The sequence below is a fragment of the Glycine soja genome, chromosome 5 (genome assembly GCF_004193775.1).
Source record: "Glycine soja cultivar W05 chromosome 5, ASM419377v2, whole genome shotgun sequence".
Classification (NCBI taxonomy): domain Eukaryota; kingdom Viridiplantae; phylum Streptophyta; class Magnoliopsida; order Fabales; family Fabaceae; genus Glycine; species Glycine soja.
The window spans coordinates 39,764,445-39,782,490 of NC_041006.1; the positions used below are offsets into that span (position 1 = coordinate 39,764,445).

The following is an 18,046-nucleotide window of genomic DNA, read 5'->3' on the forward strand; positions in this document are numbered from 1 at the left end:
GTTGCATGGTGAACAAAAATGAATGAATTGATTGCATATATAAATAAGAGTAGTAAACATTTAAAAATCTCATGCGGGACATTGTTACTTTATAAAATAGTACTAATCTAAAGAGTGATAAATTTATATGAATATGCTTTAGTGAGAGTGATGTAATACAATTGTACATGCGTCAAGGTCTTTCCCGTAGACTTGTTAATGGTCATTGCAAATGAAGTCGTGGTTTGAATGGTCATGGAGAATCAATGCCTACACTCAACAGAAATGCCTTGTGGGAGTTTTTGATCATTGTAATTAATTGTTTTATTTGAATAAATTAAATTGTAAAAGTTTAATTTTAATCTTTTATATTTTTAAATTACATTTATTAATTATTTACTTATTTTTTGCTTGAAATATTAATCTTATGTTAACATTAATCTTATTTTTTTAACTAACATAATTAAAATATCTAACTCTTCAATAAAATTTTGAAATATCTTCTCTTTGATTCAAGTATGAAAGTTATCCTTGATAAAAAAAAACTAACTACACTTAAAGATTTTTTTTCATCTATATGAATATACTTTAGTGGGAGTGATGTAATAAATGATCCAATGTCTGTCCGTAGACTTGTTAATGACAATTTTTTTAGAGTAAATAATCAATTTCGTAAAAAAAAAAAACATTATCAATTTATTCCTTGAAAATAATAAAATAATAAAAAAAATTTCAAAAAACAATTTATCCCTCGTTTAAGTTCAAAATTCAAAATACGTTAACGTAAATATTTCCAAGAGAACTAAAATGATAATAAAAACCTTCACTCATTTTATTACTTTGAAAATTAAATCAACAAATAGACAATCTTATTAATTATTTATTTATTATTCATTTTAAATATTAATCTTATGTTAACATTTAAATTTTAAAATAATTAATTTAAAATAATTTATTATAATGATGACTAAAATGGATAAAGAGGAAGATAAAGAGGAAATCCCGAATATTTGATCATCATTATTTCTACACACAAATGCCTGTGTCTGATCCTAGTTCTGGGCGAATGTTCATATGGATCATAGCTGGTCTTTTGTTCATCTCTGTAGCCGCAGGAGGGGCTTCCTGAATCAGAAACATCATCATCTTTGGATACCCGAGATTGGGGTACCGTGGGATTGCTTTGCCTACCATGGCTGTTTTGGTTGCTCACTTTCCTATACAGAATCTTCTCAAGGATTTTTGGATGTAGAGTTAGTGTTGGTGGAGGAAATTGGGTTCCTACTGCAAATGCAGACGTGGAGGTTGCAGTTGCATCTCATGCAAAAGGTGACAATCTGTTAAATAGGGCATCATCTGTTGCTTCACACGAAAGTGAAATGACATTTGCAAAATCTATGGCAACATGATTTTCATGTTCTTAGTCTTGATGGCCTTTACCTTTTCATGTAGCATTTTGTTCATGTTCTCTTTTGGGTTGCCATATGATATACATCTATCATGTTCATGATGGCTCTACCACCCGAAATGCTTGATCTGAAACAATCTCTAATCCTCACCATGCATGCATCTGCACCTCATGAGAATATATAGGCAATGTTGGAATACGCGATCGAGGGATGCATGCATGTCCTATACATGGATGCAGGCGCTACTTCGAAGACACTGCGAAAAAACAAAAAATGAATGTAGGCAACCCACCACCATCCCAAACATGCCATAAAGAGTAGCTTTAAAGCTACCAGCATACCATGATTTTTTCAACGTGGTTCAGTGTATTTTCAACACATGCAAATATTTAATATATAATTTTTACCTATTAAAAGAATTATAATTAAAACTTATTAACCAAAGATTGAGATTTACACAAACTTACAAATTTTAACAAACATAAACTAATAATAAAAATATTCAAAAGAGGCAGATTGAGAGTGCACCATTAACATTAAACAGCAAGAGCATGTGTCCTTACTCCTTAAGCTTGAAATTCAAATATCATAACCAAGCGGGAAGGTGAGGAGTCGCAGCGAATAAAAGCTTCATGTTTTGTTTGTAAGAAACCGAAGAGCCTCAACGACAGTCACTTTGGTAACCTCACTCTTTAGTCTTTACTATTACTACATTTTTCTCTAATCCGCCCGAAAACAACAACGCCAAAACATCCCCCACTTTTCCGCCATCACCGACTTCGATTCTCCATTCAGTATTACAACTCATTCTCTCAATTTTTTTACTCCTCACTCTTATTCTCCCTTTTCACAATCCATTCTTCTTCTTCTTCTTATTAGAGTTAAACTCGGACGAGAAACAGCAACAACAAGCTCCATCCGATGATGTTCCCCAATTTTCGCTTAACTTTACTCCTAGTAAGTGTTATATATTCTCTGCTTCACTTCAATCTGCAGTCAGCACCGTCGTTAAAACCTGCCTCACTCGATTATTACTATTATCATCAGGGCAAAAAGTACAGGGGCGGCATCGCCTCTGCAAGGTTGTGCATGAAGATGCAGGCAGAAGTGTGGCGGTTGACGAGTCCAAGTTTGGTGAACTCTAAGTTTGAGCTGCTGTCGGTAGAGAGGAAGCCGAGGCCGAAGCATGTTGAGGGTCTGGCTGGAGGGAAAAAAAGTTGTGATGATGATGGTTCAGAGTTTGGGAGTGCAGGTTCTTCGTTTTCTCCACAACAGGAGAGCTTGTCAGAGGGTACTAAAAATGGTGATGGGGATGGTATTGAGTATGATGCAGATGATTCTGTTCAAGAGTTGGATCATTTTGAACCTGAGAATGATGGTTCTATAACTTTGACTGGCCCCAGATCGACTTATAAGTTGCAGGCTAGAATTGCGAATATGTTGTATCCGCATCAGCGGGAGGGGTTGAAGTGGCTCTGGTCTTTGCATTGTCTGGGAAAAGGTGGAATCTTGGGGGATGACATGGGTTTGGGGAAAACAATGCAGGTAGGGAAATAAATGAATAGAACCTTGAGAAATTGTATTTTGCAATAGCTGGTACATGATTGCCAATGCTGGGTGGTTCTTGCAGATGTGTGGCTTTCTAGCTGGACTGTTTCATTCTCGTTTAATTAGAAGAGCATTGATTGTAGCACCCAAAACCTTATTGCCCCATTGGATCAAAGAGTTGTCAGCTGTGGGTCTATCCGAGAAGACAAGAGAGTGAGGCTGCCGGACTTTATTCATCTGAGTGGTTTATCTATAACATGCAAAGTTTAAAATTTTCTGCTTTAAGAACAGCAACAGTCAATTTGTCCTTTTTCTGCAGATATTTTGGAACCTCTACAAAACTCAGAGAATATGAACTTCAGTACATACTTCAGGTTCTAGATGTTTCTTGCTTTCTTTAATTTTTGAATTAAATTGGAATTACCTTAAAGTTAAATTCAAGCTCATGCTTCATGACTGTCAGGATAAAGAAATATCTTAATGTTTTTATATGTAACTCAAAACTGAGCTTAGGAACTAGAAGGGAAACTATTTTGTGGTGGTTCTGGCTGCCTCAATTTATTTTGAAAAATACTCCTTTAAATTTGGTCCTTTAGTTGACGTTTAATTGATTGCTGGAGAATTGATGGTATTTGGATGTTTCTGAGTTCTTTGTTTCTGTCAATCAATCCTCAACTCTATTCTCATGTCTCCTTCTAGGACAAAGGAGTTCTTCTCACAACATATGATATTGTCCGCAACAATTCTAAGTCCTTACAGGGGAATAATTATTTTGATGATGAGGATAATGAAGAAGGTGTAACATGGGACTACATGATACTTGATGAGGTAAGGATCAGTTTGTTTTATTTAAAACCTATTTAATATTGGGTACTTGGTGTGTCTACTACTTGCACTCCATTTACCTTTTCCTTAGTAGTTTTTGGATCTTGTATTTCTCAGACGATCAATGAAGCAAATTACTTCAGAAAAGTGTATACACTTGGTTGAAGAGAAATGCTAGCCACACACTCTCTTATATGTTGAAATTTCTTGGAAATCATTATGTCAGAAACAACAAATGTATACATATGTTGTACTTGTACAAGGCTGCATGATGTGCTGTATTGTTTATAATATCTAGACATACAGAAAACTATGTCATTAATAACGGGGTCCAAAAATTCAGTGTGAAATTTGACTTGTGTAGTATTATTTGCTATGCTTATGTAATAAGATTACCTTATAAATTTCTTTCTGCATATTTAACAAGTAGGAATAGTTATGGGACTGCTTAAGAGTATCTGATGATGTTGTTCACTCAGTAGTGTGCTGAAATTTCAATTATATAACAATGAGTTTAAACACTTATATTAAATATATTGTAAAAGGCTTTAATTTTTTCTTGTTTTCAAAATGTTCTTAACTTTAGGGACACCTTATAAAGAACCCTAGCACACAAAGGGCTAAAAGTTTGCTTGAAATACCAAGTGCTCATTGCATTATCATTAGCGGCACACCTTTGCAAAATAATCTGAAGGTATTTTTGATGTAAACTGTCTTGTTTATAATCATCAATTAATGTTTTTTTAACATGGTGTTTCTGCTTTGCTTTTTTTTTTAATAATAATTGAAATTTAGATTATTGTACCTTGTTTAATGGTTTTCATTCTTAAAACTTCCTAACAGGAGTTGTGGGCATTGTTCAATTTCTGTTGCCCAGAGTTGCTTGGTGACCACGAATGGTAATAATAATTTTCAGGCTACATTCTTAATTTAGTTAAGGTTATCATTACTTAAAAGATTATTATCTCTCAGGTTCAAAGAAAGATTTGAAAATCCCATACTTCGTGGAAATGACAAACATGCTTCTTACAGGGAGAAGCGTGTTGGTTCATCTGTAGCAAAGGTAAGGATTTTTTGTGTTCCAAAATCTAGTTTGTGTGACTTGGCCTTTGGCATTGGAAGGCTAAGAGCATTGGTTTTGATCTTGAGCTCACATAATAATGCATACAATTAATTAAAGTATATGAATGTGATTAGATATGCTTTCTATTCTTCCACTTAAAGCCGTTCCTTGATTAAACATTATATAATGCATTTCGTTGTAATATGTACCTATGCAGTGATCTCTCTATTCTGATCATCAATTAATAGCAAATTTCGCTTTGACTTAAGTGTTATAACTGCTCCTTTTTCACTAGGAACTAAGAGATTGTATTCATCCTTACTTTTTGAGACGTTTGAAGAGTGAGATTTTCAATCAAGATGATGAGAAAACAACTACAAAACTTTCTCAGAAACAGGAGATCATTGTGTGGCTCCGACTGACCAGCGTTCAGGTTAAATATGCAATTCTTTGTTGTTTTTCATTTTATTTTATGAGGTTACTTTTAATCTGATAACTTTGTTTTATTTCTATTTCATGTAGCGGCATCTTTATGAAGCATTTTTGAATAGTAAGATTGTTCTCTCAGCAATTGATGGCTCACCACTGGCTGCCATTACGGTAATTTTTGCCATGTTATTTATGCTACAGTCTTTCTGTTTTGCTTGTGGGGCCCTTGTTCCCTTGACAGCAACTATATATGTGGATGGATTGTGCACTTCCAATATCAGAACATATCAAAGCAAGTTCTCCCTTAGTCTCTCTCTCCCTCTTCTTCTATGGAGGTTCCTAGCCCTCGAAGATAGGTTGTTCTCGTTCCCGTGCTTGGTTCGTAACATTTGGTACTTTCATTGAGAGCTCATGGCCGCCTTCCATGGCTGCCATACCCATTTCCACACACCTTCGTTGCCGCACACCCCTCATCCCTTTGTACATCCAGCTCAATCCCTTGGGATTGATTTTGAGAGTACCCCCAAACGTTTGCTAAGCATGTTCGATCCCGAGGGAACCCTTCCTTCATTGCAGCAACCACCAAACGAAGCTTGCATGGCTGCCACTCGCCATACAGAGCTTCCATGGCTACCACTCGCCGTACCGAGCTCCCACCTTCCACTACCACCACCCACACTACTCGTCGCCAAACGAAGCTTCAATGGCTGTCGAGGACCTCCTTGAGGCCGTCTTGGCCAAACTTGATGCCGCTACACGCCGCCTCGACTCCCCACTGGACGCCCTTCTCCTTCAACTGCCTCAACGACCCGGCCACCACTACCCTCCGCAGTCTCCATGCTCCGCACCCATACAACCAAGTCCGGCACCATCCCCACCTCTGTCGCGGACTCCGCTGCCGCCTCCGCCATTTCCGGCGCCACCACCGCTGACTCCGCCACCGCCTCCGCTGCTGACTCCGCCACCGCCTCCGCCACCTCCACCGTTGCCTCCGCCGCTCAAGCCAACACCACCACCCCCTGCACTCAGGCCGAACCACGCCGCACCCTTACCAGTTCCATTTTCCATGCCGGTTCTTCACCTTGCCGCCCACAGCAAGCACCAAGTGACCCACGCGTTGTCCTCCATCTTCAACCAGCTTGGCCACACCCGTGCCGTGGCTTCCCTCAACAACATCTCACGTATTGTTGTTCATTATGGTCTGAGGCGGCTCTGCATGACAAGCTTTTGGAACATAGAGACATGGCACTGTTGGAGAAGAGCATTGCGCCCTACGGACCGACCCTGGCAGCACGCGAGCGCCAACCAGCTGCTTTTGCATTAGGGACGGTGGCTGACCCAAAGGACCCTCACCGGTACAGACCTTGGGATCTTGGAGGACCTCGGCAGACTGGAAACACCTTGAGGACAAGGTGTTTTTGAAGGGCATGAGAATGTTACGAATAACAGAGACCCCATGCAGCTGGCATAGTACGTGAAGGTAGTGCACAACACTAGCATCCTGCTTTCTAGAAGATATGTAGGTAGTAGAATAAGGGAATATGATTGTTAGGATATTCCATTTTGTTATCTTTTCTGTTTTGCTTGTGGGGCCTTGTTCCCTTGACAGCAACTATATATGTGGATGGATTGTGCGCTTCCAATATCAGAAAATATCAAAGCAAGTTCTCCCTTAGTCTCTCTCTCTCCTTCTTCTATGGAGGTTCCTAGCCCTCGAAGCTAGGTTGTTCTCGTTCCCGTGCTTGGTTCGTATGCCTTCATCTTTTGAAAATCTTTACATATCAGATTTTGAAGAAAATATGTGATCATCCACATCTGTTGACAAAGCGGGCTGCTGAGGGTGTGTTGGAAGGGATAGACTCAATGCTAAAGCCAGAAGAGGCTAATGTTGCAGAAAAATTGGCAATGCACATAGCAGATGTTGCAGGCAAAGATAAGTTTAAAGACAAGCAAGATGTGTCATGCAAAATTTCCTTCATTATGTCATTATTGGTAAGTGCCGATCATGGAGTTTATATACTGGTTTTTACTTCTTTGCATAATATCACAGTTCATATTCTATGCTGTAGGATAATTTGATCCCAGAAGGGCATTGTGTGCTTATATTTTCTCAGACTCGCAAGATGCTTAATCTTATTGAGGTTGGTTCAGAAACTATTTCTTAATGTTTTTCAATTATTTTGTATGTGAACCATGGAATAGTCAAACATTTGCTCAACTGTTCCATGATGTCAGTGCATTGTCGTAACTGGAATGGAAATGCATAGAAAGTAATTTTATAAACTTTTAAAAGTTTTAATGATTGCTAGGTATTTGTAGGAATGTTTAAAGTTTTCCTCTTAATTCCTTGCCTCATCATTTTCTTGTCGTATGCTTTTCTATGAAAGTTGATTTAAGGATTTTCTACTGCTTGATTATAGGAATGCCTAGTATCTGAAGGTTATGATTTTTTACGAATTGATGGCACAACAAAAGCCAGTGACAGACTAAAGATTGTTAATGTAAGTGCTTTGCACAGTTAACTTAGTAGCCTTTGCAATTCTCTGAATGCTTTTCTGTCTTATGACACCTGCTGTTCTGATTTCAGGATTTTCAAGAAGGTTTTGGAGCTCCTATATTTCTCTTGACATCTCAGGTTGGTGGTTTAGGACTAACACTTACAAGAGCAGATCGTGTGATTGTAGTTGATCCTTCTTGGAACCCAAGGTACATCTTGAAGTATTCGTTTCCCTTGACTATATACATCGCTAACTGTCAAGGTGCTGAATTGTTGCTAAAACATTTCTTTTTTACCATTTTTCTAGTTTTACTAGTCTTATTATGTTTGACAAGATTGTTTTGAAACAGTGTAATGTAAAATGATGAAAGTAGATCTTTTATTTAATCTTTTTTTAAGTGAGATTTGCGAATATTGTTCATTGTTCTTGAATGGTAATTTATAAATTATGTCATTTTGTTCCTCAGGAGAGTGAAAGTGGATATAAATCTAAATACTATAAGTATAACTTACTTCCTCTCTTTAGATCTTCTGTTGCTGTTCTTTTTATGTCCTATGATATGATAATTCTGTTTCTTGTTTTACATTTGATCTTTTGTATATTAGTCATATGATTGAGATTAAGCTATTATGCATCTGGCCCTAGATTAAGTTAGTGTTGATTGCCCAAATCTATTGTGTTTCTTTCTTATAATTTGCAATTTGAGTCATTCATTGAGGGAGGTATCTGCTTATGTTTACTTGTTAAGCACTACAATTTTTTGTTCTACCAGTACGGATAATCAAAGTGTTGACCGGGCATATCGAATTGGTCAAAAGAAAGATGTTCTGGTATATAGACTGATGACATGCGGAACTGTTGAAGAAAAGATCTACAGGAAGCAGGTAATTTTTTCCTTTTCCATTGGTTTTGTACATACATACACCAATGCAACGTACACACACACAAATATGCAGAAACGCGTAACTAAGTGCATATGTACGTATGTGTGGTGTGGGTATGTATGTTATAGTTTTGATAGAACTACAAGGGCAAAAAATATGCGCTTTAGACATTGATTGGCTTTTTTAACACTCAAATTGCATGTTTTATAGGTATACAAGGGAGGATTATTCAAAATTGCTACTGAACATAAAGAACAAATTCGGTACTTTAGCCAGCAGGTACAAGTTTGGTGTGGGATGTATTATTGATTGAGAAATACGCTTACATCTTCAAAAAAGTTGTGATTTGGTGTAATCTTCCATTCATCTTTTGCAGGATCTCAGGGGGCTTTTTAGCCTTCCAAAAGAAGGATTTGATGTATCTGTTACCCAAAGGCAATTGAATGAGGAGCACGATCGTCAACATACAGTGTAATGAGTCTAAACTTTGAAATTGTGTTTTGGTGTAATTTACTTTTTTAACCTTAACTCGTGCTTTAGCTTTTCTTACTTAGGGTGATCTACATCGGTTCTTTGTACTATCTTGTTCAGTTTACTTAAATTAATATAACGGTGATATACATTGAAATTTTAAGAATGTGACGTAATATAGTGTATATAGGAACTGCTTTTCTTTTTCGGAAAAATATTTTTTTTATATATTTAAATAAAACTTTACGGATTCTGGTAAAAAGTAATTATTTCATTAAAATAAGTTTGAGGCAAACAAACATTAACTCATAAATTGAACTCAATATGCTGATTTTATCTGAAGGAGTATTTGTATTTTGTGCAGTGATGACTCTTTCAAAGCACATATAAAGTTTTTGAAAAGTCAGGGCATAGCTGGAGTTAGTCACCACAGTTTACTCTTTTCCAAGGCAGAGCCAGTTCGAGCTGATCATGAGGATGATGAAGTTACAAGGTAATAATGCTTTCTGGTCATACTTTAGGTGATAGGTCGGTTCACTGGCCTGCCCGTATGCATTTTATTTATAATTTTCACTTGTAATTTTATTTAACATGTTTTTTTTTTTCACTCTAAAATAATTAGAAAATATTACAAATTAATTTTTAAACCTTTTGTGGGTTAATGGGTTAGTCCTTGTGCTCATGGGTTACATGGATCAACTCGTATATGCCTAAATTCAAAAAGAAACTTATTTTTAGGCTCAGGTCCGTAATTTTATGGCCATTTACGGGTCAATCTCGTGGATCAAAGCCATTACCTCTGTTTAGTTGCATGCCCATATTGTTAATTATTAATAATTTGTAAATTATTGCCATTTTTGTTTCCTTTGTGTTATTGTTGTTTTATCCCAAATATATTGCTGAATTTTTCCTGAAGCGTTTGATGTCTCTAACTGAAAGCTGAACTATTGAATTTTTTTAAATATGAAAAAGCTCCATACAGTTTGTTGTTTGGGATGTGCTTCACTAGTTTATGAGAAATATGCTGAAATTTGAAATATTCTTATTGTTTGGAAGTTTTTAATTAACTAATTACTATTTAATTATATGTTTACCATTTATACAATGGTTGCAGGAATCATAGGGTGAAATATGTTGGAACTTCGAGATCATCTTCAAATGAGCATGTTGCTTATGGGTATGATGCTCATTTCAATACTTTTTAGAAATTAAAGGATGCTTTTGGTTCTGATTGATGTTTTTTCTCCATTTTTTTGCTTTAAACCAGCCCGGAGTTTGCATTTAATCCTAAGGATGTTGGGTTAAGCAAAAAAGGTTCTTCTCCTAGCAGTGCTGGTAAATTGACCGAGTCAGAAATCAAGGATAAAATTAAGAGTATCTCTCAAACACTCTCAAATATGGTATGCTTTTCTCTTAAATGGTATCTGAATATTATTCTTTGTGATTATAAATAATAACCCTATCCGGTTCGAATAAGAATGTCTTACATAGGATACTTGTGGTTTATAAAAAAAAAAATCATTCTTTGTCACGCTATACTAATTTAATTCCTCCTTCTATACCACTACGTTTTATGCCGTCCAATGTCTGGCAGATATGGAGTGGGAAATGGAATATTAAGTCAAGAACCAACCATAGAAATAGAATAGTGGTGTCGCATTCCTCATACTGAAATCAATATATAGTGAACTGATTTAAGTATATCCGTTTAACCTTTTCAGGCCTGGGCTTCTAAATTCCTGGCAAGGGCGAGAAACTAAAGAAACGGCTTGCGGAGTTGAACTGAAGAGGGAAGAAAGAAATGTGGTTGATTTGGATGAATTTCAACGGGTGTTCAATGTATAGATAGATTATCCATAGAAAATATAAAATTATCAGAAATATTGTCCCCGTAGGTTTGCTCAAAGGAACCTAATTGTTGATGCTTCCAATTTGAAAGTGTTACTCTTACCAATACCGCGAAGCTTATTTCGTAAGGTGACTGCGAATGAGTAAGATTTTGATCGAAGAAAACAGTGGAATGTACTCAAATATAACATCTATTGACGTATGTGTTAAATGAATTACAAACATTAAGTAATTTTAAAAAAATAGATTTCAAAATAAATATGTATAATTTTAAACATTTTTAACTAACTTTGCTCAATTTAATTGTGGTTTTTAAATATTTTGTATGTATAATTTTTATTTTTTATAAATTTAAAATGACTGACAGCAACAAAAGATTACATGCAATGAATAATTAATGGATTTAAATATGTTTTTAATCATTTAAATTTGAATAATTATTTTTTTTAATCTCTTATTTTTTTTCAAAAAATTACTTTTAGTCCTTTGTTCATGGTTTTATAATTTGTGGTGATTTTATTGGCTAACATTTATTTTTTAATTTACTTTAAAAAATAATTTTTGTCAATTTTAAATCATGAAAGTATTTGACTTGTATTGTTTGGTAATTTCTTAGATATTTTTGTGATTTTAAAGAAGAAAAATAAAACATAAATGTGGATTTGTGATGATTTTCTACTTTTGGTGGTTTTAAATGGTAATGAATTATTTTTAAAAAATTAAATTAAAAAATATTTCTAATGGTAAACAGGACAAAAGTAATTTTTTGTATTTTAAAGACTAATAAAAACATATTTTTTAAGAAAAAATTATTTAAATTTAAAGGAGTAAAAATATATTTAAGATTAATTAATATGAATTTTTTTAAAATTGATTCTTATAGCTTAAAAAGAATTTGAGAATCCAACGAGTAATAGTTCAATTGAGAACATATATTAAATTTATAAAAAAAAAACATAGGTTCAATTTTCATAGAATATACTCTTGCGAAATAATGAGCAGCCTTAAGTATTATTAAATATGACTCGCCAACAGTTAATCCAAGATTTATAAATAAGAATATAGAAAATATATCAGACAAGGGATATCAAACCAAAACCCATGGATAGAGTAAAGATTAAAAAAAGAAGTAAAAAACAAGATGTGATTAAATAATGTAAAAATAAGTATAAAAAGTAAGCAAAAAAAGGAGAGGAAAAAAAACTTGATATGTTCCTGTTCTGATGACACGACACAGAAAGTGAACAGATGGAAGCAGTTTGAGTTAAAGTGGGTTGAGTCGACTTACCTCTTCATTTTATCTTCGTTCGTGCTGTGCCTTCTCGCACGGAATTCTGCGTTTTCTTTTCCACCACAAACGCGTTTTACAATCAAGAGAATTTCGCACATCGTAACAACCCAATTCATTTAAGGTAGGTATGCGCCTCTGTCATTTAACATTTCTTAGACTTAGACTCAATAATTGAACATCACTTGGCAGATTCACCAATACCATTTATGTGTTCTGTGGGTTGCTCACACTTACAGTTCTAGTTCAATTCAATTCTTCACCATTCCATTATGTTGTCACCTGAACCCTGTGATCTGAGCTTTCTTCTGTGTCTACCCGATGATGTGTTTGGCTTGGTGTCACGGTTCCTCTTGCCCAGAGATGTTTGCAATCTCAGTCTATGCTGCAAGAGTCTCTATGCTCTTGGATCCTCTGAAAAAGTGTGGTTCACTCAGTGTGATATGGTGGGAGTGGTGCCCCAGAAAGACCTTGTTGAGTGGAGGGAGGGTGTCTCATCTTACAAGTCACTTTGCCGTTTCCTTCTGAGTGTTAAACCATTGCTTGGGATATGGGTTAATCAGAACCCTGAGCTTGGTAACCTTGTCTATGTCATGCCTGGTTTTGTTTCGGTTGTAGGCTGCCGGATAATTCCTCAGGAGCTTGGTCCATTGGGGATTCAAGATGGTCCTATCCAATGGTCATCTGTGTTTGAAGTTATTGGTGATTTTGATGGTTCGGCTACATTTTTTCTCCATGGAAGGGAAGAGGGAATGGACTATGTTTATCGTGGCTCTGTCAAGTATATAGATGAATCTTGCAACGTGCTGTTGCTTGAGGTTCAACCTAGGGAACAAGATAATGGTAGTAATTTGTTGCAGAGTAGGAGCTTGGATGACTCGGGTGGGACGATATCAGGAAAGGTTTGTAGGTCAAACAGTGAGCTTTCTAGGTTTCAAAAGATGGGTGGAAATGATGAGGCAATGGCTCCCTTCAGCAAGTTATCTTTTAGTGATAGAAGAAAGTTGCTTGAGGTCACTATCGGCCTACTTCGACAAGAGGTTTCTAGTGTAGCAGCCGGGCCATTGTTTCCTAGGTTGAGAGATGATTGTGACAACTTTCAGAAAGATTTGGTGCTCTTGAAGGAAAGAAGAGCAATCTTTTGTGAAATGAACAACCTTGGTAGTGGTCAGATTGACAATGAGGAAGTTTCTCAAGGGGCAGTTGGTCCAATGCAATTAGAGCTGGATGACATAAGAAAGAGTTGTTACTGGTGGAAGGATATCTCTGATCTTCTGAACAAGGAGGATGGTCACATACAATGCACCAAGAAAAAATGTCTTGGTGGATATCTCTGGGGTAGCTTTAAACAGATTGTTGGAAGATCTAGTTCAATTAATGAGAGTCATACAATTTTCAGGAAGCTTACTGCAAGACGTGAGATAAAGCATGCACGGCTTGAAGACTTTCTTAGATCAAGCGATGCAATAGGGCTATCATTAAAGGCCTCAACTGTAAAATTATCTTCTTATCGAGCATGGCCGAATATGCCTGATACTTGGTTTGCACTTTACAAGATGCCTTTGCGAGTTCCCTCAGCGGATCAAATTTATGTGGGTTTGTGGGGAGGAACTTTTGGTTGGCCTCCTGGAATACCTTCTGAAGACAAGCCTGGAAAGGCTCTATTCTTTCTTCTGCTCTCTTATGAGGAGTCTCAGGAACAAAAGCTTCTTATTGCAACAAAAATATTGGAAGGCACTCACTATGTCTTGCATCCTAATGGTTCAGCAATGTTTATAGTGGATGTCAATCAGCCTTCATCTGATCCCTTTCCCTGGGACACCAATAAAGACTCCTTCTCAGTGGATATCACACATTCTTTTACAGGAGAGGGTATTTCAAATGGTTATGGGTTCAGATACCCTGGATCAAAGCCCGGTACCCTCTTTGTATTTCAAAATGGCATCCTTGCCTTTGTTTGGAAGGACACTAGGGCTGTCTTGACTTTGCAGAGACTTGACCTGCAAGATATTTTGAAGAAAGGAGAAAGAGTACCTTCTCTGCCTCCCATCAACAATTTTTCATATTTGACCAAGTCCTACTCAAATGTATTTACAGGCTTTCCTGGTGCTTCCACTTGCTTGCCTTCACCAAGGTTTGACTTAACCCTGACATGTCAGCATCTTTTATATTTTAAAATTTCCACTCAATTATGGCATGTCCTCCTTGCTTGATGATTTGCAATAACTAAGATAGTGATGGAGATATTTATTGTGTTAGGTAGCTTAATAGATATCACACCTGTTTTTTATGATTACTCTCAACAATTTTAGTATAGCAACAATGTATTTGACTGTGAAGAAGTAGTTTGCACACAAGTTTTTGTTATGATGATGTAGGAACTGGTGACAAATAATTCCTATTAGGTTGGATTTGGGACATTTTGGTCTTGTTATTTGAAGGACTTACATAAAATCACTCTTGTTTTGTCTCTCCAATAAGTGTCAGTATCCAATTTGGCAACAGAAAAAAACTAGTTACAGAACCTTTTTTATGGTTAATATATTGAGAGTTAGTATGATTATGGAACTAAAGAGAAAACAAAGTTTATTCATGATTCTGTGTGGTCACTGCAATAGACATAAGCTTCTCCTTTTCTATAATTAGTGTCTGGTAAAGAAATGGAAATTCTTGTGATCCCCTAAAAAGTAAAAACAAATGAGTCTGTGCAGAAAAACTTGATAAACAGGATACTAAAAATTGGAAGAGATGGAAATATGTTTATATATCCAGAAAAACCAATGGACTGTTCTGTAAATTAGTGTTATGAAATATAGTGTAACCTTTATTTAGATATGATATGACTACTTAATACACTTTTTTTCTTTTTAAAATTCCCTGTTGCATTGCTTTTCTTTCTGAAATATATAATGGTAGTAGATTTGAATTGTATGTATTAATACCTATGGGAGATTGACATTAGTTGCTAGTTACTTGCCAAATGGGGAATTATAATTTATAAGCCTGGATTGATGTTTCTTTTGACAGGTAAAGACAATATTGGTATATTTTTGGGTTTGGCACTGCATGGATTTTGTGCCCTATTTCCTATTATAACAGTTTAACAAGAGGATCATAAACTTCTTGGCGGCTGTTGCTTATTGCTGGAGTTGCATTGCTGTAGGTTGTCACACAGAATTCACTTCTTGCTGTTGGTTTCATGTTACTGCCTTTTTAAGATCAAAGAAGGAGAGAGTCCGTGTCTTATATAAAGTAATATGAACTTTTTTTTTTGTAGTAAAGTAGTATTTGCTTCTCTGCTATAGTTGTATACGCACTTGCTTGTTACACAAATATTAGAAACTAATATACATAAAAGATCATCCTAATGAAGGTTTAATCTACATTTGATATCAATTGCATGATAGTTGCCCTAGTGCACCAGACAGGATACATATCATGAACTTAATAGCACATAACCAGACACTGTCGCATGTAGACACTTTTTGTCACCACCCATCTAAAACCTTCACATAATAACAAATGAAGGCAAAATATATTTTTTCGCTCCTTAATTTTTTTTAACCGTGATAGCATTTTGGTTTGTTTTGATTCTTGAATTTGTGCCTTGAGAAATATTAATAACACATTCTTTTAAACATATTTTCCTATTAACTACACTTTATTGAAAATTACTAAACTTCATAGGTTCCACTTTTTCTTTCTAATACTATTACTTAATTTCGGTCTGACTATCAATTTAAATTTTGAATTTTAATACACAATATCAAATTCAAAATGTCCCTCGCTTTTTAAATTAATTAAAATTTAAAATTAAACTTAAATATGTTTGAGATTCTTGCAAATATAATAATTTTATCCTTAACGTAAAATTGAAAATTAACTTTTTGATATTTTGAGATTTATTTAAGGAGATGATCACTTTTAATAAATATTTTTTCCGGTAACTTTTAATAAATATACTTCCATATATACACGGATGCATACATTGAACCTTTTGACTAAAAGTTTTAATTGAAAATTCATGAATTTTCCCTAATGAAAATATATATATATATAAAGGAGAATGTGAAGAGAGCATGATAGTGTTGTTTCTTATCTTCAAATGGCCTGTCCACGAAGTACTAACTACTAATACTCACTTTCCCACAAACCTTTTCCTTCCATTGGATTTAACACTTGTGGTAAATTATTCCTTTCTCATCTTTTGCTTGCTTTCATCGATTTTCATATCCCACCTTGATCTTTCCTTTGGAAAAAAATAATCAAGCAAGCAAGCGAAATGATATCATGTATAATATATGATCCTTTATGGCGTTGCTATACACATCATTGGACCCGTAAGATAAGTTGAGTGGTCTAATGCAAATTGTAAAGTTGGAAAACATTAAATGTAAAAAATGAAGAAATTAAATTATCGATTGAAAAAAAAAACATTTACGAAGGAAAAGAAAGAAATTCATTCCTTTTTCTTAACAAAAAAAGGATTTCTATTTTTCTATAATTTTATTTACAGAACAATTTTTCTATAATTAAATTTAGGTAGATTCACTATTTTTATTTTTAACCCACCGTGATTTGTTTCAAGTTCTGATAGAAGTGACTGTACTTTAAGCACTTTTTTTCTTATAGAGAGTCAGATATTCAAATTTTGAAGTCAAGCAGTTGCGAAACGATTTTACTTAATTATTACCTTTTGACTTGACTGTCGTCTCATTTCAACTTTTTTTAATTTAAATATTTGTATACCAATATTTATTCACTCATTAATTTATTATTTTGTATAGATTAGAATTATTTTCAAGTCTCGGTAAAATTATTATAGATCACAAATTTTTCTTCAATTATTTAACATAATTGTACGCTAAAACTCGAATTTAAAATCACTTAGCTGGAAGAGTTTCATATTAATTGATTCAAATACTCAATAACATTTTGTCTTAATTATAAAAATTAATTTTATTTTTTTTAATTTCTAAAAAATAATTTATCTCTTTCATCGTCTCTTTCCTTCTAATTACCTCTTAAAACTGTAATCTGTTGCACCCAAAACCGTATTATAGTGGTAAAGTTGCTCGCACCAATTCGATTAGGAAACTTGTTCTAATGTTCCAATGGTTGATTGATTGATTCTAAGTTTAGATCGATTTACGCTGACTGATTCTTTCTTCAATACACATTTCTTTTAACCGATCAATGTATGCTTACTCTAATCTAATCTATGTGATTTCAAGATTTAAGCTATTCTTTTTGTTTCAGTGCATTCTTTTACGTATTATTAATTGATTCTGTTTCATGCATTCGATTAACAGATTAATAAAAAATAGTTGAAAATTTAGTTTGGTGGTGGTTGCCTTATGTGATACTATGTGTGTTGCGTTAATCTCAAATGTAAAGGTTACAACTTCCTTTGTGGATTAATTTTGCAGACTTGCAGAGTCTGCTATGATCTTCTGTAGATGAAATGGAAATAAAATGCATACTATGAATTGCAAGAAAATAACTTGCAGATAGAGAGAGAGGGAGAGGGAGGTTTCAAGAAATTAAGGTGAAGTGCAAAACGCGATCTAGTCTTATATGTGGTGATGGTCAAACTTGAGCTCCTATAAAAGCACATTGAGTGTTTAGAGGTGAAGTTTGTTTTAAAATCTATATTATTTCAAGTTTTGAGCAACTCATGATCACCTCTGCACACACTCAGATATATTCATAATCTATATATGTATGGCTTCTCTTTGATTTGCAGACAATGTCGTCATTTCAAAATGTCACTGTTGTTGAGGACATGCTGCGAGGTATAGAGG

General features: G+C 34.9%; 2 protein-coding genes across 4 annotated transcripts; both read left to right on the top strand.

Moving 5' to 3' along the window:
• Positions 1-245: 245 nt before the first annotated feature.
• On the top strand, positions 246-10,998 carry LOC114411392 (protein CHROMATIN REMODELING 24-like). Its single transcript, XM_028375089.1, has 22 exons — positions 246-290; positions 1,089-1,379; positions 2,385-2,933; positions 3,019-3,149; positions 3,256-3,310; positions 3,636-3,764; positions 4,348-4,455; positions 4,605-4,660; positions 4,734-4,824; positions 5,120-5,257; positions 5,347-5,424; positions 7,039-7,245; positions 7,323-7,394; positions 7,674-7,754; positions 7,841-7,959; positions 8,524-8,635; positions 8,846-8,914; positions 9,012-9,106; positions 9,471-9,599; positions 10,221-10,283; positions 10,374-10,506; positions 10,828-10,998. Exons 1-22 carry the CDS (start codon positions 246-248, stop codon positions 10,864-10,866), a joined length of 2,790 nt encoding a protein of 929 aa, XP_028230890.1. The 3' UTR covers positions 10,867-10,998.
• Positions 10,999-12,154: 1,156 nt separating this feature from the next.
• On the top strand, positions 12,155-15,643 carry LOC114413243 (F-box protein At5g39450-like). 3 transcript variants are annotated; one of them, XM_028377523.1, is made up of 3 exons: positions 12,155-12,366; positions 12,435-14,376; positions 15,270-15,643. In XM_028377523.1, the coding sequence occupies exons 2-3, from the start codon at positions 12,515-12,517 to the stop codon at positions 15,271-15,273; spliced, it is 1,866 nt and encodes a 621-aa protein (XP_028233324.1). In that variant the 5' UTR covers positions 12,155-12,366; positions 12,435-12,514; the 3' UTR covers positions 15,274-15,643. The 3 variants fall into 3 exon arrangements, with proteins under 3 accessions (XP_028233324.1, XP_028233325.1, XP_028233323.1); XM_028377524.1 differs by having other exon boundaries at positions 12,482-14,376; XM_028377522.1 differs by having other exon boundaries at positions 12,155-14,376.
• The last annotated feature ends 2,403 nt before the right edge of the window (positions 15,644-18,046 follow it).